The sequence below is a fragment of the Muscardinus avellanarius genome (assembly GCF_963383645.1).
Source record: "Muscardinus avellanarius genome assembly, chromosome: 8".
NCBI lineage: Eukaryota > Metazoa > Chordata > Mammalia > Rodentia > Gliridae > Muscardinus > Muscardinus avellanarius.
In genome coordinates, this window is record NC_137794.1 from 91,641,831 (window position 1) to 91,666,157 (window position 24,327).

A 24,327-nucleotide genomic window follows, 5' to 3' on the forward strand; every position below is an offset into this window, starting at 1 on the left:
TCCTGTCTCCGCCTCCCAAGCGCGGGGATTACAAGCATGCGCCACCATGCCCGGCATCTCTGGATTATAAAGCACGGTTTGCTCTCTTCCTTGTTATTCAAAAACCTATCTAGTCATCTCCAGGAAAATGCCACATACCTGAAGAAAGGTCACTGATTCCTGTTGCACTCCTCACGTTAGCACTAGCAGAATAACCCAAGACACTCGGAATGAATGGACAAAGGTCCTCGCCTGAATGCATAAGGTCCCTAAGCGGATGGCTGAGACCTCTGGCTCCAACGATCACCTAGGGCGCGCAGGTTAGCTGGCCTCTTCCAGGCTGCCCAGCCCTGCTGATTCAGATTCTCCGCGGGGCGGGGCCTGGGAATCTGTTTTTAACCATGCCCCTGGTGAAGGATGACTCAGAATGTGTGAATGAATGAAGGCTGCTAACCTTCGCTGTGCGTTCTGAGGGGTGAAGGTAAGCCAAGGTCTGCGCCCCGGCGCTCGCCGGCGCTGGCTCGGCGGGCCTGGGTGTGGGTGGAAGTGGAGCCCTGCCAATTCCCAGGCAAGACAGGCACTGGGGCCGACAGCTCTTCCCGGGCGAGGAAGCTAAGTGAGAGCGGTCTGCTCTTCTTGCCCCACAATAGGAGGAAATGGAGGTGAAAGGGCACTGAGAAAGAAAAATGACAGCCACATTAGGCCCCTGGAGAAGGCAGGCTCCCAGCCCCAAGCCAGTCCCAGGGATGCCGAGAGAAAGCCCCAGCCCTTCGCACATTACTGTCCCAGCCACAGGTTCTTGTAGATCCCTTCACAGAAGGCTCTGGCTTTCTGTTCAGAAATCTTTTTGTGTTGCTTTCTGACACCCACTCTCTTCTGGACCTGTTCATCTTTCAAGGGTTTCAGTGGCCCAGCCTCCCTGGACCAGCCACCTATGGCAATACAGGGGCCTGAAGGTACACACGGAGGTGACCTCAGCCTTCGCTGGAATGGAGACACAAGCAGCAAATGTTACATAAATGTTGGCAAACCTGGTGTGGCGCGCACACCTGTAATCCTGGGAGACTGAGACAGGAGATTTGCAAATTTGATGCCAACCTCAACAACTGAGCAAGGACCTTTGCAACTCAGACAAACTCTGTTTCAAAATAAAAAAATAAAATAGGACTGGGGGTGTAACTCAGAGGCAGAATGTCCCTGGGTTCAACCTCCAGTACCACAAGAATAAATACATTTAAATGTTAGCTGTGTACCCAGCACCATGCTCAGTAAGTACTGCGGATGCAGGTCTCACATTTCCTGGCCATCTGCTAGAGGTTTGAGGTTTCAAAACAGAAAGGAGAAAAAGGGAAAAACCCCAAAAGACTCGTGTGTGTGTGTGTGTGTGTGTGTGTGTGTGTGTGTGTGTGTGTGTTTTAACCTCAGCTATTTGACAGGCTTTTGCCATATTTCTTGGCATTGGTTTCCTTCATCTGAGCATGGGAAGATCGTAATTCAAAGTTGGTTCGGGAAATTCCAAGACAGTACCATGCAAGGTCAGGTCAGGCTGACCCCAGAGGCTGCCCTGCCTGAGTTCAAAGCCCAGCTCCCTTCGCCAGGAGCAAACAGATGATGTGTGCCTTTGTGGTATCAGCTGACACACAGAAACACGGGAAGAGTCTCCACTTCGGCTCGCTGCTGACCTCTCCCGGGGGGGGGGGGGGGCACCACACAAACACAGAAGAAACTATGAACCAACTTGAGAAGAAATAATTATATAATCAAATAAGTGACTAGCGACCTACATAGGTAAAAGCCATTTCAAATAATTATATAATCAAATAAGTGACTAGCGACCTACATAGGTAAAAGCCATTTCATTTGATACTTAAAACTTACTTTTTGAGACTGGAGAATCACAGGTTGAAGCCAGCCTTAGCAATTTAGCAAAACCCTGTTTCAAAATCTGAAAAATTTAAAAAGAACTGGCGGGTAAGCGCAGAAGTAGAATGCCTCTGGGCTCAATCCCCAGTACTAAATAATAATGATAATGATAACAATAATAATAATAATAATAAATAATAACAACAACAATAATTAAATAAATAAATACATGAAAAGAAAGAAAATTTTCTTTTCTTTTTTTTCAATAGTGCCAGGCATATGGTGTATGCCTATAATCCTAGTATGTAGGATGCTGAGACAGGGTGACCGCAGGTTAGAGGACAGCTTTAGCAACTTAACAAGACTCTCAGCAACCTAGTAAGGTGGTTTCAAACTAAAAAAAAATATTTTAAAGGGCTGGGCGTGTAGGTCAGAGGTAGAATGTTCCTGGGTTTAATCTCCACTATTTAAAAAAAAAAGCCTTTTTTCTTAAAGAAAATTTTGATGAAGTACTAGGAAGTTCAGTGATGGGTTCAAAACCCAGTCCTGGGGAAAAATAAAAATAAAAATGGAAAACAAAACAAAAAGAAAGAACAGACCAGCGTCTTTCGATTCCAATGCAGTGAGTTCTCCTCTCCATTGCCGGGCTCCTCAAATTTGCTGGCTCAAAGAACACTGCAGCATTTGTTAACATGTTGGGGATTGGCCCAACAGGATTTTAAAAGAGTCTGTTTTTTTTTTTTTATTAGGGTTGGAACTCTGGGCCTCATGCATGCTAGGCAAGTACTCTACCACTGAGCAACATCCTCATCTCTTTTTAAATTTTATCCAGAGACAGGTAAACTGCCCAGCCTGGCCTCATATTTACTATTTTCCTGCCTCAGCCTGAGATTACAGGTGTGCACCACCATGCCCCGCCAGGGAATCTCTATTATAACAAAAGTTCAGGTGATTCTTAAGGTCCGGCAAGTAGGAAAACATTGCTCAATCTCACACAACCTAATAGTACAATCTGCCCACTCAGCTACCATCAGTTTCTGTTGATAAACCCAAGGACACTCCTGGGAGGTGGGTAGAGACCACACCCCCACCAACACCACCTCCTGTAGGAGTTGGACTCAATGAAAGCCATTCTTATGCCAATTCCACCAGATACACAAACACAAGACATGAGACAGGCGCCAAAGCAGCCATACAACCTGTTCTTGGAGTGCAGAGAAGTCAGCCTGGCGGGGTGAGGCACACTTATGATCCTGCTCCTGGGGAGGCCGAGACAGAGGATCATGGGTTCACGTCCAGCCTCAGCAACGTAATGAGACCCTGTGGGTTGAAAGTGTAGCTCAGAGGTAGAACCTCAGTTCAATGCCCAGTTTGACAAAAGGGAGGGGTGAAGTCTCTACTTTAAAATGCAGAAAAGGTTTATTCTGAGGACGCAAAGATACTCTGACATCACTGACATCAGGCCCAGCCAACCTCCTGGTTGGGTGGGTCCGAGGACAGTCTACTGACCTCACACCTCCACGCCTAGCACGGCGCTTGGAAGTGTTAGCCTACTCTGTCAAGACCTGTCTATGCAGACTGCGCCCATACAGTCTTTCTGCCAACCATCGTTTTTTGGGGGCGGTGCTGGGATGAACCCCAAGCCTCACACAGCTAGACACATGCTCTATCACTGAGCTATAATCCCAACTGCCCAGCCATCTTGAACACCAGTCATCTCACTTCTTGAAATCCCCTAGTGTACCAGGCCTACCCTATACAGATGCACAGGCTAAGCACACGCTAGGGTGTGCCAGATGTTCCCAGTGCCCTTTAGGTGTGCAACACAACAGTTAGACATGGTGGCACACACTAGTAATGTGTGCAGAAGGATCAAAGGTTCGATCCTAGGGTCTGGCTAGGTTGCAGAGGCTGGCCTCGAGCCTGCAATCCTGCTGTCTCAGCCTCCCAAATACTGGAGATACAGGTGTACATACCATGGCCACTGAGCTTATGAAAGACTCTTTTTAGTACATGTGGTACTGGGGATTGAACTCAGGGGCATCCTGCTTCCAAGCTATAGCCCCAGCCGTATTCTATTTTTTATTTTAAAACAGGGTCTCACTAAGAGGGCCTTACCTAACTTGCTGAGGCTGGTTGCAAACCTGCAATCTTCCTGTTTCAGCCTCCCGAGTAGCTGGATTATAGGTGTGAGGCACCACAGTCAGATGGAAAAGATACTATTTTAATCACACAAGTATTGCCTGAGTAGAATGTTAATACTAGTTAACAAAAAAAATTTATAAACTTGGAAAACACTAAGTACAGAAAGCTTGTATATGATTCCACTTGCATAGAATATACAGAATAGTAAATCAACAGAAGCAGAAAGATCTGTGGTTGCCTCTGGGTGGGAGAAATAAGAGGAAATGAAGAATGACTGATAATGAATATGGGGATTTCTTTGGGGATGATGGAAATATTCTAAAATTGACTGTGATAATGCTGCACAATTCTGAGTATACTAAAACCCATTCAACTGTAGGCTTTAAATGGGCGAATTGTACAGTGTGAGAATTTTACTTCAATAAGGCCCTTTTTAAAAAAAACCACACAGGGCTTAAAACTAAAACAGGACTATTGGGTTGAATGTTTATTGATTTCTGCATAGCAAAGTCTCTTTTGGCTGTTTACAGAGCCCAGATACAACTATCCACATTTTTAACTGTTGTCTCTGTTTCCCATGAGGCCTTATTTTGTCAGCAAAATTAATGAAGTCTGGCTTTTACAGAAAGGAGACTTTGGCAGCTAAGCACAAAACTCTAAAAAGCTAGTCTTATGTTTTGTTGTTGTTGTTGCCTTAATAACTGTCTTGATCACTTAGACTTGTAACATACACTCTAGTAGTTTTTCCTCTAAGGTTTGTATAGTTACTCTTCCTGACAAAACACACTAAAATCTATAGATTAGCTTGGGTAAAATATCTCTTGAGCTCTCACATTCCAGGTACTGTACTAGCTCTAGAAAAACAAAGACATGGCCACCCCTGGCCTCAAGGAGCTTGCCATCCGCCATGCACAGGAGGATATGGATGTGTGATGTTAGTTCCCTGGGTAAGTGGAATGATAAAAGTATATACTGAGGCTCCTGATGGTTGGGGGTGGGTGCTCTAGGGAGAATATCAAAGAAACCATCATGGGAATCGTCAATGAATAGGAGAAAAACAAGCCGGGCGTGGTGGCGCATGCTTGCAATCCCCGCGCTTGGGAGGCTGAGACAGGAGCATCGCACAGGTTCGAAACCATCCTCAACTACTTAGTGAGGCTCTTGGCAACTTAGTGAGACCCTGTTTCCAAATAAGATATATAAGAAAAGTTCTGGGAGTATAGCCCAGAGGTAGAAAGCCTCTGGGTTCCACCCCAGTACCACCAAAAAAAAAAAAAAAAAAAGAATAGGAGAAAAACAGTAACATGTGTTCTCCCCAAACTGAGACAAAAACTTATTTTGGGCCTGGCACAGCGGCACATTCTGTGATCCCAGCGGCTCTGGAGGCTTGGAAATCCCTGACCTATTGCACCCTGAGCAATTTGGTAAAACTATGTCTTAAAATAAAAAATAAAAAGGGCTGTGGGGTGTACCTCAGTGGTAGAATACCCCTAGGTTTAGTCTCCAGTATTATTAAAAATATTTTCTGGATGTGTTTTACCTAAGGATATTTGAAGATTAGCAACCTTTTTTTTTCCCCCCCCATGGTCCTGCGAATTGAAAGCAGGGACATTCTACTTCTGAGCTACACTTCCCAGCGCGATTTTTTATTCTTTACTTTGAAACAGGGTCTCACTAAGTTGCGGAGTGCCTCACTAAGTAGCTGAGGCTGGCTGCGAACCTGGATCCTCCTGTCTCAGCCTCCCAAGTACTAGGATTACAAGTGTGCATTACCATACCTGGCAAGATTAGCAAACTTTATAAAATATTTCTCATGCCAGGTATAATGGTGCTTGGGAGGTCCAGACAGGAGAATCGCAGTGAAGACAGCCTCAGCAATGTAGGCAGACTCTTAGTAACCTAGTGAGAACCTGTTTCGAAACAAAACAAAATTAAAGTGGGTTGTGAGTGTAGCTCGGAAGAGGAATGCCCCTGGGTTCAATACCTAGTTCAAAAAAAAAAAAAAAAAAAAGAAAGAAAGAAAGTAAAAAAGATATTCCTTTTTTTTTTTTTGCCATACTGGGGATGAACCCCAAGGGCATTCTACCTATGGCCTACACTCCCAGACCTATTTTCTTTTCTTTTCTTTTCTTTTTTTTTTTTTTTTGTGGTACTGGGGTTCCTGGAAGCCCTTCTACCTCCGGGCTACACTCCCAGACCTATTTTTATATTTTTATTTGGAAACAGGGTCTCTTAAGCCAGCACACACGACTCGCTTCGAACCTGTGCGATCCTCCTGTCTCCACCTCCCAAACGCTGGGATTACAAGCGTGTGCTACCACACCCGGCTTATTTTCTATTTTTATTTGGAAACAGGGTCTCACTGAGGTGCTGAGAGCCTCACTAAGTAGCTAAGGCTGGCTTCTAACCCATGCGATCCTCCTGTCTCAGCCTCCCAAGTACTGGGATTACAAGTGTGTGCCAACACACTCAGCCTTATTTTAATTCTTTTTTTTTTTTTTTTTTTTTTTTTTTTGGTGGCACTGGGTGTGGAACCCAGAGGCTTTCTACCTCCAGGACATACTCCCTGACCTATTTTATATTTTATTAGAAACAGGGTCTCACTAAGTTGCTGAGAGCCTCACTAAGTAGCTGAGGCTGGCTTCGAACCTGTGAGATCCTCCTGTCTCAGCCTCCCAAGTGCAGGGATTACAAGCATGCGCCACCACGCCCGGCCTTATTTTAATTCTTTATTTTGAAACAGGGTCCCACTGAGTTGCAAAGGGCCTCACTAAGTAGCTGAGGCTGTCTGCGAACCGCGATCCTCCTGTCTCAACCTCCCAAAAGCTGGGATTACACCCCGCTCCTCATAATTATTAAGGTCAGTGAAACTGGTATATGAAACTGAAATGCTGTTTCTGTATGGCATAAATAATCTATACTTTTAAAAATTTATTCCACTGATATAATATGGTTCAACCCCATCAATGCATATGCTGTCTCCTGCTGTCTGGCTTCAGGGAAGCTGCTAGAGTCTATTACTTGACCCTCAGGAGACTCGTTAAATGTTTATCTGACAAGTATGAAATTAAGTTATAGATATCCTTAAGAGGGCTTATGAAATGGATCTCAACTTTTTTCCTACTCTGACATACTTTTGAAGGGAAGCCATGAAGGGATACATACATGCTGGGTCAGCAGGCAAGCCAATCTGAAGGGCTATACGTTTTTTGTTTTTTTGTTCTGGGGATTGAACACAAGAGCATTCTGCCTCTGAGCTACACCCTCAGTCCTATTTTATTTTTATTTTGAAACAGAGTCTCACTAAGTTAATGAGAATCTCACTGTTTACTGAGACTGTCCTCGAACTTGGAATTCTCCTAACTCAGGCTCCCAAGTCCTGGGGCTACAGGTGTCTACCACCACACCTGGCGGTGTGGGCTGTTCTATTACCCTACATCCTAACCTCGGGTGAATCATTTCACCTAACCCCTCTGGTAAGGAGTTCATGAACTAGATAAATGGCCTTTCTAGTCAATTCCAAGTCCACACAAACTAATGGGCATTGTTATTCTAAAGAATCATCTAAAACAAGACCAAAATGATTCAAAATGTAGCCTTTAGCCTGGCATGGTGTCACAGGACTGTAATTCCAGTAATTGGGAGGTTGAAGCAGAAGGATCACAGATTCGAGGCCAGCCTCAGCAACTTTGCAAGATCCTGTTTCAAAACAAAAAAATAAAATAGGGCTGGACATATAACTCAGAGGTAGACATCCCTGAGTTCAAGGCCTAGCACACAAAAAAAGTAGCTTTTACACAGGAGCTGGTCCAAGCTATTATTTTTTAAAAGACTCCTAACAGATGCTAAATAGAAAGAAATTATAGGTGGTTTGATGCTTTTTAGCATATAAAAAAATTAAATTTGCCAAGGTAGAAAAAAACCCACAAAAACTAGTGATGTCTTTATAGTTCAATTTTTTTCCTCTGTATGTGCAGTTTCACTGGCAGGCATAATTATATTCCATAAAACCTTTCTTTCATAATCAGAAAAATGATTATCCAGGATTTCTGATATAAAATAAACACCACTTATGATTCAAACTTGTGAGAAGTTTTGAAAAGAACTATTTCAGTCATTATAATAAGAACAACCTCAGTTAATTTAAGAGGGTTTAGGAGATTTCTGACTAGAGACAGTGTAGCCTACTGGGATATACCTAAACAAAGGAGAAAAGCGATACATTTCAATGTATCACTAGCAGAGGTCTTTTTCTTTCTTTCTTTCTTTTTAAGGGGGTTAGGGAGACTGAATCCAGGAGTGTCCTACCTCCAGCTAAACCTCCAGCTCTTTTTATTTTGAAACAGGTTCTTGCTAGGTTGCTGAGAGTATCCAAAGATGCTACGGCTGGTCTCAAGCCTGAGATCCTCCTGTCTCAGCCTCCCGGGCATACACTACCACGCCTGGCTTAGCAAGGAGGTCTTGACCCGTGTGTTTTTCATTTTTATTTTTTAGATAAAAGATCTTAATTGGCTTTCTTTTGTGATTCTAGAATCAGGCAACACTTCATTCCATTAAATAGAATGTGCTTCTTCTTGTTCAATTCCCACACTACATCAGCCCGCCCGGCAGTCAGATCTGTCTCATCAAATTGTCAAGGGTGAAATTCTTATTTACCCACTGGGTGGACACACCTGACACAGAAAACACAGAGAAGCAGCTGAGGCCACCAGGTTGACTGAGCTACGTTCCCCTAGGATAATATATCCTTATGTCATTATTCATGTTAAGGAGATTTATTCTGATTATGTTCTAACAACTTCATGAGATCACAGTTTCCCTCCATCCCCCCCAACTCTCCCAGGTTAAGAACTGTCCACAACTTCTAAAGACAAGTCGACAGCACAGAGGCGAGCGATAAAAATGTAAGGCCATCACATGATAACCATGCAACTCGGAGAAAGATGTATCACAGCAAGCAATCTCACTGGAATTCAACTACTGAAACTAAACTCTTGGGTAGTGAGGTCGTTTTTCTAGCAAGCTGGAAAGACTCGAGACTGCATACGAAGTGATTTTTAAGTGAGGCAGTGTTTCACCCCGAGCCGCCGAAACCTAGGTGTGTTGTGCGGTGTCTCCCCTCCCACCCTGCAATCCATCAACCTCCTCCGCCTTAGTCTTGAGGCTCGGTATGATGACCAAGTCATACTCAAAGAGGAGAAACCACCGAGACATCACACCGAAAGTTTCTCTGCTTTGGGGACAGCAGGAAATTCCAGTTGTTTCATTCACCAGAGCCAGTTGAGCTGCTGAAATCAACTGGGTGCTTAGAGAGAGATCATCGTGTCAGGACAGAAGACTTGATTTTCAGGGTTGCAGTCGGCTATACAAAGACGAATGGATTCAGAGCCTCAGCCCAAGGTCAAGGTCCTTGGAATTACAAAGACCTGGTGGGTCAGTCTGGGGGAGGAAGCAGAATTCAGGGACAAAAGGAAAAGCCCTAAACAGAAAGTCTGCCTATTTTCTGTAAGCGGCACACAGGTATCATCAATGCCGGGGCGGCCGGGGAGGTGACACTGGACGGCGATGCTGACAGAGGTCCCCAGAGACTTTTACGACGGGTCCCCCAGAAGTCTAAAGGACTGGAGCCCTTCTCTGTCCGTGCCACCCTGGCTTCTCCAACAGGATGCCTTCTTCTGAGCTTCTGCTCTTCGGTCCCCAGACCCCGCGGGCCTCCTCCCCGTCCCACCCGGAGAGCAGGACCCAGCCGGGGGATGCGCAGCCCGCGGCCACCCTCCGCGCCCCCACCCGGCGAGGGTCCCGGGGCGCCGGCCACCTGCGGGGCCGCCAGGGGGCGGCAGAGCGCGGCGCCTCCCCCTCCCCCTCCCGGCCACTCACGGATTCGCACAGCGCGGTGGTCCAGGCGCGCGGCGGCGGCGCGCAGGGCGTCCAGGCGGCGGTGCAGCTGGGCGGCGCGGTGGCCCAGCGCGGCCGCCTGGCCCTCCAGCTCGCCGAAGATGTCCCCGGCGCAGCGCGACAGGTCGGCCAGCTGCGCCAGCAGGCGGACCAGGACGTGCGCGCTGACCTGCTCCAGCGAGCCGAAGGGCGGCGCGGCGCGGGCCCCGGGCGGCGCGGGCTGCAGGGTCCGCTGGGGGAAGGGCATGGCGGGGCGGGCGGCCCGCGAGGCTGCATGCAACACAAAGAGAAGCCGGGCGGCGGGGCGCGGGTCCCGGGCTGCCCTCCCTCCCGCCCGGCCGCGCGTCCCGCTCAAGTTTGCAGCGGCAGGAAAGAGCCGCGGCTCCTTCCCTCCCTCCCGATTGGAGCGGAGGAGGAAGCGGGGGAAGTGCCGGCGACACCGGCGAGAGGGAGGGAGGCCGAAGAAAGGAAAGGGGGAGGAGAAAAGGGCCGGCCCGGGAACCACCTGCGGCTCCCGCAGCGCCGCGCCCTGCGCCCGCGGGCGGCGCCCCCAGCCCGGCCCGGCTGGACCCGACCCCCGAGTCGGGCCGCCGCCCACCCCCGCCGGGCGCCCAGCCCCCCACCCCGCCTGCCCGCCAGCGCCCCGGGCCGGGGTGGAGCGCACGGCGCCGCCCAAGGAGGCGGAGGCGCCCCACTGCCCGCCCGGCCTCACCTGCGCGCCCCCGCCCCGCCCCGAGGGTCCCCGAGTCGTCCTGGCCGGGGGTCCTGTAGCCAACCCGGAGTGCGAGTCCCAGGGGGAAAGGTACCCACGACCTCTCCAGGCAGCGTGAAGACGATTCTTCTTAGCCAGAGGATTCCCGGGGGCTTCCCATCCTCCCGGTGGAAAGCCCCCCGCCCCAAACTGATAGCTGCCTCATCTATTTCCTCCCCCCAAACATGGGGAATAGCACCCAGAAGCCCGAATTCGGGGACTGGGAAAAGGTTAAGCGAAACGCTCTTGAGATCGGGGTCACGAGACGCCCCATTAACTCAAACCGTCCGGTAGAAGTATTCCAGGAGACTTGAATTCAATATCCCGAAGCAAAAACCCTGCTGGCCTCGTCGCTCTGTTTGCTCAGAAAAGGAATTGGTTCTTTGGTTTCTGCCCCCACCCCACTCCCGCCCAGCTGACCCTCTTTGCTGGACGTAGAGTGGGGAGTGAGGCGGGTTGCACTTAATGAGGCGGGTTTCATCTCCCTGGGACTAGAGCCGTGCAAGGCGGACGACCTGAAAAGTACCTGTACGCGAACTGTTCTGCCTTCTCCGCCACTGTATGTGGTCTCTGTCCGCCCCACTCTGGGGATTTCACCCTGTGGCGCCCCACCACCCAGCCACATCCCCAGTCCTTTCGCTTTTTTGAATTGCATTAATTGGCCCTAGTTAGGCCTGTAACTTGCCATCCTCCTGCCTCAGCCTCCCCAGGAGCTTGGATTACAGGCGTGGACCGCTGTTTTCAAACATTTTAATCTAACCCTCTTGCAAAAAAAAAAAAAAAAAATCTCTTTTAATACTCCCCTTTACCGATCACTCCTCTTTTTATAGATTTGCCCGTTCTAAACATTTCATTTCGATGAAATCAAACAATATGTAATCTTCTGTGACTGGTTTTTATGTAGTATAATGTTTTCAAAGCAATTGAACCATTTTACATTCCCACAAGTGAAGAGTGAGGGCTCTGGTTTCTCCGCGTCCTACCACACTTATTATCTGCCTTTCCTTATCACATCCTTGCTACTGGGTGTGGTATCTCATTGTTTTTATTTCAATTTCCCTGAGAACTAGAGATGGGAGCATCTTTTCTTGTGCTTATTGGCCATTTCTTTACCTTTGAAAGAAGATATCACCAGAGGAATGCCTGCCCAGATTTTTCCCCATTTTTAACTGATCATCGTCTTTTTTATTATTAAGATGTAGTCGATTTTTCTATGCCCTAGATTCAAGCCCTTTATCGTGTATAACATTTACTAATGAACAGTTTGTTGTGGTTACTTTAAAAGCTGTTCATCAGCCTGGGCTGAGGGTGCAGCTCCGTGGTAGAGTGCTTGCCCAGCATGCTCAAGGCCCTGGGTTTACCCCAACATGACAAAAACAAAACAAAACAAAAAACTACCTGTTCAATGAGGGCATTTCTTCCTTGTCCACCTGAATGACACCTCAAGCCGCCCCATAACTTTCTGTTCTCTCAAGTAATAGAGCATCCTTTAGTTAGAAATCAAACCTGTTTCCTCTAATTAAAATCTTGCCCACTTCCCAGGAGAACTCTGTGCTTCCGTTTTAATTATTTGTACTGGAGTTTGAACCCAGGGCATTCTATGTCCAAGCTACACCACTACCACCTACCCCCAGTCTCAAATCTGCGATCCTCCCAGCAATCTAGCGAGACCCTGTTTTGAAACAAAAATAGCCAAACATGATAGCACACACCTGTAATCCAAGTACCTGGGAGGTTGAGCAGGAGGATTGCAGGTTCAAGGACAGCCTTAGCAAGTAGTGAGGCTCTTCATCAACCTAGCAAGACCCTGCTTAAAAATAAAAATAAGAGAGGGCTGGGGATGTAGCTCGGAGGTAGTATGGTCCTGGGTTCTATCCCCAGTGACACACACACACACACACACACACACACACACACAAAGAAAGAAAGAAACAAAAAATACAAAGGACTGAGGGTGTAGCTCAGAGGTAGAATGGCCCTGGGTTCAAACCCCATTATCCCCCCAAACACACACACAAATGCCCTCAGGCCAGTCTTCCTACTCAGGATTCCACATATGGTCCCTGCTCACCTTTAAAAAGTTCATAGTTGCCGGGTGTGGTGGCACACACTTGTAATCCCAGTACTTGGGAGGCTGAGAGAAGAGGACAGAAGGTTTGAGAACAGCCTGAGCAAGAAGTGAGATTCTCATCAACCTAGTGAGACTGTTTCAAAATAAAAGCGAACAGCCAAGTGTGGTGGTGCACACCTGTAATCCCAGATCTTGGGAGCCTGAGACAGGAGGATCACAGGTTGAGGACAGCTTCAGCTACTAGTGAGGCCCTCAGCAACTCAGTGAGACTTGGGCTCAAAATAAAGAATAAAGCCAGTCATGGTGGTGCACGCTTGTAATCCCAGCATCCAGGAGGCTGAGACTGGAGGATCGCAGTTCGCAGACAGCCTCAGCTACTCAGTGAGGCCTCCACAACTTAGTGAGACCCTGCCTCAAAGAATAAAAAATAGGGCAGGAGGTGTAGCTTGGAGTTAGAATGCCCCTGGGTTCAATCCAGGTGCCACACACACACACACACACAAAAAAAAAAAAAAAAAAAAAAAAAAAAAAAAACCTCACTGTTGAAGGACAGGAAGCCGCCTTCCTGGCAGAGCGCCACCCTCTGCTACCATGGGGCAGCCTGCCTTCCTCAGGTGAGTCCACACTAGTACACTGTCCGCCAGGACCATCCACCAAGCCCTCCGAGGCCTGCAGAAACACTTCTGCCGGGGTTTGGATATGCCTTGGGTGTCCCCACCCCAGACTTCATGTGTGGGAACTTAATCCTCACTGTGAGCTACTAAGAGGGTGGAGACCTAATCTGACTGGGGTTTAGAGGTGACGCCTTTGGGAGGTGATTAGGGTTAGATAAGAGCATTAGGTACAGCCCCCTGGGTGAATCCTAGTAACTTTATGAGAGAGACCAAAAGAGACAACATACAAGCACCCCTGTGTCTTGCCAGCCCTTGCCTGGCCTCCTCAGGACTCTGCAGCACAAAAGCATTCACCAGTGCACAGGTGTCGCTCAGTGGTAGTTGATGTGCATAACAGGCACAGGCCCTGGGCTCCATTCCCCACACACACATGTACACACACACACACACACACACACACACACACACACATTCTTTACCAGATGCAGCCCATCAGCTTTGTACTTCTAAACCCATAAACCGCTGGGTATAGTGGCGTTTGCTCGTAACCCCCAGTACTTGGGAGGCTGAGACAGGAGGATCACAGGATGACAGCTGGCCTCGGCAACTTAGGCCTTCTGCAACTTAGTGAGACCCTGTTTCAAAAAAAAAAAAAAAAAAATAAGGTCAAGGGTATAGCGCAGAGACAGAATGCCCCTGGGTTCCATCCCTAGTACCACAAAAAGAAAGAAAAAAAAATACACTTTTTTTTTTTTTTTGCGCTACTGGTGATAGAACCCAGGGGCATTCTACCTCTAAGCTATATCCCCAGCCCTATTTTTTATTCTTTACATTGAATCAGGGCCTCACTAAGTAGCTAAGGCTGTCTATAAACTGTGGTCCTCCCTTCTTGGCCTCCTGAATGCTGGAATGCTGGGATTACAAGCGTGTGCCACCATGCCTGGCTAAAATACACCTTATTTCATAGCTAGTCTGCCTTAGATATTTTCATTAAAGCGACAGAAATTAAACTAATACACCTTCTCACTCAGCATGGGGTTAGACAGCAGTGCCCTACTCATTATGGGGTGAGGGCCAGATTCTTAATTCGGTTCTGTCCAAACCATCCTCAAAAAGCCATCCTTGAAGCGGGGCGCGGTGGCTCACATCTATAATCCCAACACCTTGGGAAGCTGAGATAGAAGGATCTTAGGTTGGAGGCCAGCCTCAGTCATTAAGAAAGGCCCCCCACAACTAAGTGAGAATCTGTTTCAAACAAAAAAATAAAATAGGACTAGGGATGACGCTCAGAGGTAGAATAGCCCTAGGTTCAATCTCTAGTACTATACAAATTAAAAAAAAAAGACCTTCAGCCACTCAGCTTCTTTGAACATTTTCTATGAGTGAGCATCTGCCTGGTCCTCAACCACTTACTTTGAAATTTTCACATCACAGTCTTTATAATTGATTTTAGTATCAGTTATATGTCTCCTCTTGTATACCAATCACACAGTTTCTCATTCAACACCTCATTAAGTACTATAAAGCAGAACAAAAATATGTCAACTTATTTAAAAACAATCTAATGCCACTAAGTCAAGTGGTTGGGCTCTGTCCAATGCCACCATCGACCTCAGCTGAACAGTCATCAATAATCGAGGAAGCAAGCCAGGCGTGGGCCGCGGGGGCCGCACATAGAATCCCAGTACTTGGGAGGCTGAGATAGGAAGACCAAAGGCTGAAGGCCAGCCTCATCGACTTAGTGAGGCCCCCAGCAACTTAGTGAAACAGTTTTTTTTGTTTTGTTTTTTGCGGGTCTGGGGATGGAACCCAGGGGCATTTGACCTCCGAGCTATACCCCCTGCCCTATTTTTTATTCTTTTTTTTGAAACAGGGTCTCACTGAGTTGCAGAGGGCCTCACTAAGTAGCTGAGGCTGTCCGCTAACCGCGATCCTCCGGTCTCAGTCTCCCAAATGCTGGGATTATAAGCGTGCGCCACCACACCTGGCTAGTGAAACAGTTTGAAAATAAAAAGGGCTGGGGATATAGCTCTGAGGTAGAACACCGACCTGGGAAAGTAGGAAGTGAGCCCCGAGGGCGAACAAATGTGTTTTCTGTACAAGAGTTGAATTTAGGGCACTCTTATCACTGAGCCCCAGCCCCAGCCATTTTTAATTTTTATTTTGAGACAAGGTCTCTTAGCTGCCCAGTTTGGCCTCAAAAGTTAGGGTCCTCTTTCCTCAGCCTCCTGAGAAGCTGAGATTGCAGGTGTGAAACACAGCGCCTGGCAATAAGGGGAAAATCTATGAAATCAATTCTAAGACCAAAGTTGTGGAAGTAGGACTCCAAAAAAAAAAACAAAAATACATTTTTCAACGCATTAATATAGTGCAAATTGTTACAGTATTGAGTCTAAAGCCGAGTGTGGTGGTGCATGCCTATATTCCCAGCACTCCAGAGGCTGAAACAGGAGGACCACAGGTTTAAGGCCAGCCTTAGCAAATAGTGAGACCCTGTTTAAAAATAAAGTAGGGTTGGGGTGCAGCTTGGAGGTAGAATGCCCCTGGGCTCAATCCCCAGTACCCCCACACCACACACACACACACACACACACACACACACACACACACACAGAGTTAAATGAATTTTTAGTATTATTTACCCACTAGAAGAAAAAAGCAATAGATGATCATGATGTGAAAATGTTGCGCCAGGCCCTTGGACAGTAGCATGTAACATCATTCTGCCATGAATGTGAGCTGTCAACCTGATTAGCCAAGGGATAAAAACCTCTGTCCAGTCTGGAGACTTCAATAAACAATAAGTCTGCTTATAACAGACACTGACAGGCAACCAGTAATTTTCCTTCAGATTAAAAATAGCACTGATAGCCGGGCGTGGTAGTCCACGCTTGTAATCCCAGCATTTGAGAGGCTGAGACAGGAGGATCACAGCTTGCAGAGAGTTTCAGCTACTTAATGAGGCCCTTTGCAAATCAGCAAGACCCTGTCTCAAAATAAAAAGAATAAAAAATAGGGGGCTAGGGGTGTAGCTCAGAGGTAGAATGACCCTGGGTTCAATCCCCAGTACCTAAAAAAAAAAAAAAAAAAGGACTGATCTTTAACTAACCAGAGAGGTCACCTTAAAATGCAAATCTGAATGCATCCATCCCCACCTTAAAACCCCTAATGCTGATTAGCTTTAGACTTTTTAAAAAAATTACCTTCAGTATTATTCCTAAAAAGAGCCACAAAGCCACAAGGGTTAGCCCCTGCCTTTCTCTGATTTTCCTCCTCTTCTCCTCCTCCTTTACTGCCACCCCAGCTTTGTGAGGCCGGTCCTACTGACTGCCTTTCCTTCCAGTGGACATCATCCTTTTCTTTGTTGAGATGGCTCTTCAGATTTGGGATCTAATGTCACAGGTCAAGGTCACTTCTTTGACATTTCCCACACCTCTCACACCAGATCAACTCTCGATGTTGTGTTAACAGCTAATATTAATTGGGGGCTTGACAGAAACAAACCAGCTCAAATGGTTCAATTCTGAGAATATAATGAGACAACACACAGACAGAGATTCTGGGCACCCTGGGTTGAGCCAGGCCTGATGGTGCCTACCTTTAATCCCAGTATTTGGGAGGCTGAGACAGGAGGATTGTAGGTTCAAAGCCAGTTTCAGCAACTTAGCAGGACCCTCACAATAGTGAAACCCTGTTTCCAAGTAAAAATAAATAAATAAATAAGCCAGGCGTGGTGTCACACGCTTGTAATCCCCGCTCTTGGGAGGTGGAGACAGGAGGATCATGCAGGTTCAAAGCCAGCCTCGCTGGCTTAAGAGACCCTGTTTCCAAATAAAATATAAAATAGGTATGGGAGTGTAGCCCAGAGGTAGAAGGGTTCCATCCCCAGTACCACAAATAAATAAATAAATAAATAAATAAATAAATAAATAAATAAGGCGTGGTGTGTTGGCACACACTTGTGATCCCAGCACTTGCGAGGCTGAGACAGGAAGATCATGGTTTGAGGACAGCCTCAGCTACTTAGTGAGGCTCTTTGCAACTCAGTAAGACCCTGTTTCAAAATAAAGAATAATAAATGCCAAGCGTGGTAGCGCATGCTTATAATTCCCATGGTTAGGAGACTGAAACAGGAGGATCGCCTCTGCCACTTAGTGAGGCTCTCAGAAACTTAGTGAGACCTTGTTTCCAAATAAAATATAAAATAGGGCTGGGAGTATATCCCGGAGGTAGAAAGCCTCTAGGTTCCACCCATATATAATAAAACACACACACACACACACACACACACACACACACACACACACACACTATGTATATATATATAATAAAAAATAAGGCTGGGGGTGTAGCTTGGAGGTAGAATGCCCCTGGGTTCCATCCCCAGTACCACCAAATAATAAATAAATAAATAAAATAGGGCTAAGGATATAATGCCCTTATAATGCCCTATAATGCCTATAATGCCCTAAGGGCTCAGAGGTAGAATGCCTCCAGGTTTGATCCCAGGGCAACACACACACACACACACACACACACACACACACACACACACACACATGACCCTGAGTTTAAGGGTCTAGGGAAGCACCACCTAGATTCCCCTCTAGAACCAGAACACCCATCCACTAGCAGTTGGAAGTACAGGGCCCAACAGGTCTCAGCCAAATCCCCCTCTGGGTCCTGTCTTCCACTAATAGGAATTAGCTCACCAAAGGCCCCAGGAGCGGTTCCATGGGATGGATGACTGGTGCAGGTGAAAAGGCCCAGCTCCTACTGCAGGACCATCCCAGCCCCTCTGCCCACTCCTGCTGCCCTCAGTCCCCCACCCCAGAGGGCAGCCCCAGAGCATGTCCCTGCAAACTTTGGGCAGGGGAAAACTCAGGGAATCCTTGAGGGACCTGACCCAGAGACAGGCCCAAGGCAAAAGTACCGCCAAGCCCAGTAGGAGTAGCACTCTGAGCAGAGAGTGCGGCAATTGGCGGCAACCATGGTGTGGTGTTAACTAAAAGGAAAAGCCTCCAGGGTAAAGCAGAGCAGACTGTAGATGTGGAGGAGAGAAGCGGCAGAGTCTAATGGAAGTTAACCAGAAGAGGCCACAGCTTTTGCTCCTCTGCATCTATTTCTGGTGTTCTCCCCAAAAGGAAACTTGGACATGCAACATCTGGGAAACATCCTTAGCTACTCTGAGCCCTTGAGTGCGATGTCCATTCAGTCAGGTTCTGAGCAGAACCTTGCTTGTAATGTTAACTGTCTTCCTTGCTCACAACTTTGCAGGTTTCAGCATTGCTCCTTGTATGAACTCAAACTACATCATACTTTCCTAGCCTCGTAGGTGACAAGCTATGAACAAGCTCTTCGGAAAATGCACACCCATGGAAAATGGCTCCTGTTTTCCTGGACCTCTTCTGTCAACACACAGATTCTCTAGGAGATGAGGTACCTCCGTTCACACAGGCGACCTGCGCAACTTGACCACGGCTATGACTTAGGCTATTCTCAAGTGACTGATAACACCCGAATCCACAGCTTCAAGCAGGGTTCCCATCACAGCTCTTTCCACTCACTCTAGTACAGGCCTGGGAGAAAGTTATTCATCTCTCACATTTCAGTTCCTCATCTATAAAGTAGCTCAGCGGCAGTGCGCTTGTCTAGCATGCACAAGGCTCAGGGTTCAATCCCCAGTACTAGGGGAAAAAATAAGAGATCATAATGGGATAATAGCTGTCCTGAGAGCCAATGAGTTACAACATGCCAAATGCTTAGACATCGTCTTTTATGTAGTCACTTAGTACTTAATGTTTATTATATAACTCTTATAACACTCTCTCTCTCTCTCTCTCTCTCTCTCTCTCTCTCTCTCTCTCTCTCTCTCTTCCCAGCTCCAAACTCTTCCCATTCCTCCACCCATCCCCAAGTCAATACATTCTACTGATAAAGGACATTTCAACCTGAAAGGCCCACTTACAAGTTGAAAACTAAGTACAATGACTCCACCACCTACAGCTGCTCTTCCTTCTGCATTTCCTGTATCTGGACTAATTCTCATGTTCACATCCTTCAGAATGACAGCCTATAAATGTCGATAGAGTCATTCAACTGGCTATAAATATACCATCCAAATTATAGTCTTCCATCTTGTCCATACAGGTATCACAGAAGTCAATCCAAAGCCTTCCTGAAGTCATGCTTCTGTTCTACAAGCAACCATCTCAAAAAGGAACTATGAATCTGTGATTTGAAGAGAAAATAGCCAGGTGCAGTGGTGCACACTTGTCATCCCAGTACTTGGGAGGCTGAGACAGAATTGCAGGTTCGAGGACAACCTCAGCTACTTAGTGAGGCCTTGTTTAACTTAGTGAGACCCTGTTTCAAAAAAAAGAATAAAAATAGGGCTGGGGGTGTTGTTCAGAGGTAGAATGCCCCTGGGTTCAGTCCCTAGTACCGCATACACACACCAAAAGAGAAAGGAGAGGGAGGGAGAGAGGGAGAGGGAGAGGGAGGGAGAGAGAATGAGAATAGTGTAGCTATAGAAAATGAAATGCAGCCAACGTTTTCTCAAATCTCCACCAGAGCAATTAGAAATGAATTCTCTACAGCTATACAATTCTAATTTATGAAATGTACCAAGAACAAGGACCAGGAGGAAAGAAAAGCTGAATCACAGCTACCGCAGAAGCATTCCTTCCAGCCAATTTTGCTAATACCTTAAGAAGAAGAAATTGAAAGTCCCAGAATTATAGTGCATATCCCTGTTTGTTTCGTTTTGCTCTGGTATGCCTGGCGCTGCTATTTGTTTTTGAAGCAGGGCCTCATTAAGTTGCTGAGGCCGGTCTTGAACCTGCAATCCTCCTGTCTCAGCCTCCTAAGAACTGGGATTACGTGTATTTACCACCATGCCTGGCCCTATTTTATTTTTGAAACACAGTCTCACTAAATTAGCTTGCACTGGCCTCCAGCCTGTGATCCTTCTGACTTCTCTCTCCAGTACTGGGATTGCAGGCATGTGCCACCATGCCAGCCCTGCTCTCCTTGTGTTGCGTGTGTGTGTGTGTGTGTGTGTGTGTGTGTGTGTGTGCGTGTGTGCGTGTGTGGTACTAAATACTGAACACATGGGTGTTCTACCTCTGAGCTACAGCCCCAGCCCTATTTTATTTTTAATTTTGAAACAGGGTCTCACTAGGTTGGAAAAGACCTCACTAAATTGCTGAGGCTAGCCATGACCCTGAGCTCCTCCTGTCTTAGCCTCGGAAGTACGCGGATCACAGAATGCGTCAACACGCCTGGCCCTTGCTTTTTCTTAGGCCTCACAGAGAAGCCTTACCAATGTGTTCACAAGGTCACTCTTTTTTTTTCTTTTTTGGCAAAAGTCAATTGTTTGCTATTCTTTTTCTGAAAGTGGGATTCTAAAATTGTATACGTTCCAGGTTTCCTAAAACCTGGATCTATGCCTCCCCTCAATGGGATCCTCCCCTCAATGAGATCTCCTGCCCCACCCAGGAGTGTGGATTTGGAAACTTTGTGCCAGTGTTTTATCTCTGCCGCGTGTGACAGGATTTTATTTAGTACACAGATGCTTCATTAAATATTGAGTCATTTCTTTTATAGATTTATTTCTGGTGCTGAGGATTAAACTCAGGGCTGCACATATGAGAAAATCATTTCTTTTGAAGGTCTTTCAACCCTCTTTTTCCTGCTGCAGAGAAAGGATCAGTTTATACCGCTCCATAGGACGAAGCCAGGGCTCAGCCTTTGGCAGGAAGAGGCACAGCTGGAATGTAAGGAGCATTTATTCTTCTATGCTTTACATTTATGGAAAGTAACATGGGTTTCTCATTAGGTAATGAAACAATGTTTTCCTTTTCAGTAAATATACTTAAATAGTGAGCATATTTAAGTAAAATATTAAATATGATCATCTATATGACTAGGCTATCATCTTAAGTAATCCAATCAAATACTGATCTTAGTGTTGCTGTGAGGGTCTTTTGTAGCTAAAATTAAAGTCCCTAATAATTTGACCCATGTGAGGGGGTACTGGGGGTGGAACCCAGGCTCCTTCTACCTCTGTGCTATATCCTCAGCCCTATTTTATTTTATTTTATTTTTTTAATTTGGAAACAGGGTGTCTTTAAGTTGCAGAAGGGCCTCACTAAGTAGCTGAGGCTGGCCATGAGCCTGCAATCCTCCTGTTTCAGCTTCCCAAGTACCGGAATTACAGGTGTGCGCCACCCTGTCCAGCTTAATTTTATCTTTTTAATTCATTTTTGGTACTGGGGATTGAACCCAAAGGCATTCTACCTCTGAGATACACCTGTATCCCTATTCATGTAGGTGTGTATGTATGGATGTAAGTATGTATGTATGTATGTATTTTATATTAATTATGTATGTATGCAGTATTAGGGATTGAACCCAGAGGCATTCTACCTCTGAGCTATACCCCCAGCTCTATTTTTTATTCTTATTTTTGAGACAGGGTCTTGCTAAGTTGCAAGGGTCTCTCTAAATTGTTGAAGCTGGCCTCAAACCTGCAATCCTCCTGTCTTAGTCTCCCCAAGTACTAGAATTACTGGCATGAGCCACCACACTCAGCTTAATATTGTTGTTGTTGTTGTTACTGTAATTATTATATTTTATTTGTGGTGCTGGGAATTGAACCTAGGGGCATTCTACCTCTGAGCCCCTAACCCTATTTTATTTTTATTTTGAAACAGGGTCTTGCTAAGTTGCTGACAATACCTCACTAAATTGCTGAGGCTGGCTTTAAACCTGTGATCCTCCTGCCTCAGCCTCCCAAATACTGGGATTATAGGCATGTGCCACCATAGCTGGTTTACTATTTTGAAACAGGGTGTTGTTAAGGGTCTCATCTTTTTTTAACTGCAAACCAAACCCAGGCACATTCTACCTGCCAGCTATATCCCCAGCCCTTTTTTTTTTTTTTGAAACAAATATCACTAAGTTGATAAGGTAGGCTTCAAATATACATCCTCCAACCCCAGCATCCCAAGCACTGAGATTACAGGCATGCACCACTGTACCTAGCTCTTTTCTTTTTTTTCTTTTCTTTTCTTTTCTTTTCTTTTCTTTTCTTTTCTTTTCTTTTTTTAAGACAGCCTAAATTAACCTGGCTGGCCTAGAACTCCTACAAAGTGCAAGTGGGGCAGGGGGGACCCTTTATTTAATCCCCAAGGCCAGGTAAATTCATTACAATGGATTCATCCATTTCTGGGATTTCAACCTTCTTGACTCAATGACACCAGCTACAAACATTAAATGAGCTCTTTAGGGTACATTTTATACCGGCTATAACATCTCCCTTACTTAAAATGAAAGGAACCAGGCATAAGGGATGCACATGTAGTTCCAGCTACCTAGGAGGCTGAGGCAGGAGATGCTTTAGACAGTATAAAATGTCCCTGAAAGAGCTCACTGAATAGTAATGAACTCACCTGGGTGGTACCCAGTAGGCGGGCAGGGTATGGCTGAGGTGGGTCCTGGGGGCCCCCCCTCAGCGTGCTCTCTCTCTCTCTCTCTCTCTCTCTCTCTCTCTCTCTCTCTCTCTCTCTCTCTCTCTCTCTCTCTCTCTCTCTCGCTTCTGGCCTCCATGGTGTGAGCACAGCCCACATCTCTCCCGCTCTCCCTTCCCGTGGCCCCACCCCTAGATCTGTTGTTTCCTGGCCTCACATGGACTGAGCCTAAAACCATAAGAAAATAAATCTTCTTTCCTCTAAATGATGTGGTCAGATGTTTAGATTGTGGCTTCAAGAATGCCGACACGTACAGGAGACTGCCTGGATTATCTGGATACTTAAAAGGGAAGAAAAAGAGGCAAGAGAGGGTGAGAGGAGCCAGGTGTGGTGGCGCACAGCCTGTAATCCCCCCATCTGTGCGTGGAGACAGGACGATAGCAGGTTCGAGGACAGCCTCAGCAATTTGGGGGGACCCTCAGCAACTTAACCAGACCCCGTTTCAATATAAAAAATAAAATGCGACTGGAGGTGTAGCTCAGAGGTACAGTTCACTCCCTGCTAAATTCAATCCCTGGTATCCAAAAAAGATAGAACCAAAGAAAAGGATGTGACAGACAAAGCAGAGGGTCAGAGTGACAAAGTCACGCGCCAAGAATGCGGTCAGCCACCAGGAGCCAAAGGACACCGGGTGGGGCGAGTGTGGCTGGGATGGAGTCTCCCCAGAACCTCCTGGAGTAATCCCTCCTCAACCACATCTTGACACCTCCACAAATCTGACTTTGGACTTCCTTTCAGTTTTTTTTTTTTTTTTTTCTTGTGGTACTGAGGATTAAACGGGCTTTCTACCTCCAAGCTATACCACTAGTCCATTTTATTTATTTATTTGGGTTTTTTTTATTTATTTATTTTGCAGGTCTGGGGATGGAACCCAGGGGCATTCGACCTCCGAGCTACACCTCCTGTCCTATTTTTTTATTCTTTATTTTGAAGCCGGGTCTCACTGAGTTGCAGAGGGCCTCACTAAGTAGCGGAGGCTGTCCGCGAACCGCGATCCTCCAGGTCTCAGCCTCCCGAATGCTGGGATTACAAGCGTGCGCCACCACGCCCGGCTTTATTTTGGTTTTAAACAGGGTCTCTCTAGGTTGCTGAGAGTCTTGTTATGCTGCTGAGGCTGTCCACAAACCTGCCATCCTTTTGTCTCAGCCTTTCAAGTCAGTAACAGGGTGGTAACTAGTTATATGTCTAGAAATTCAAGTCTCAGAGCTCCTTATTAAACAATTTAGAGAGATGAGTATACTTCTCAAGAACCCTTCCTTCCTTCCTTCCTTCCTTCCTTCCTTCCTTCCTTCCTCCCTTCCTTCCTTCCTTCTTTCCTCCCATACTGGGAACTCAACTCAGAGCCTTACACATGCTAGACAAGCACCCTACCACTGAGCTACATCCCAGCACTATTTTCTGAGTAAATTTGGAAATATATTAGATGATGCCTGCAAAAATGTTATTGGTGCTTAGCAGGTGCTCGGTCCACATCCA

General features: G+C 46.5%; 1 protein-coding gene across 1 annotated transcript in view; it reads right to left on the reverse strand.

Moving 5' to 3' along the window:
- NHSL1 (NHS like 1) overlaps positions 1-10,129 on the reverse strand; it is a gene marked incomplete at both ends in the record, with an annotated part of 271,764 nt that extends 261,635 nt beyond the window's left edge. The window contains one exon of the mRNA XM_080700138.1: positions 9,865-10,129. Coding sequence (XP_080556264.1) covers positions 9,865-10,129 — 265 coding nt within the window. The remainder of the gene's footprint in view (positions 1-9,864) is intronic.
- Positions 10,130-24,327: the final 14,198 nt, after the last annotated feature.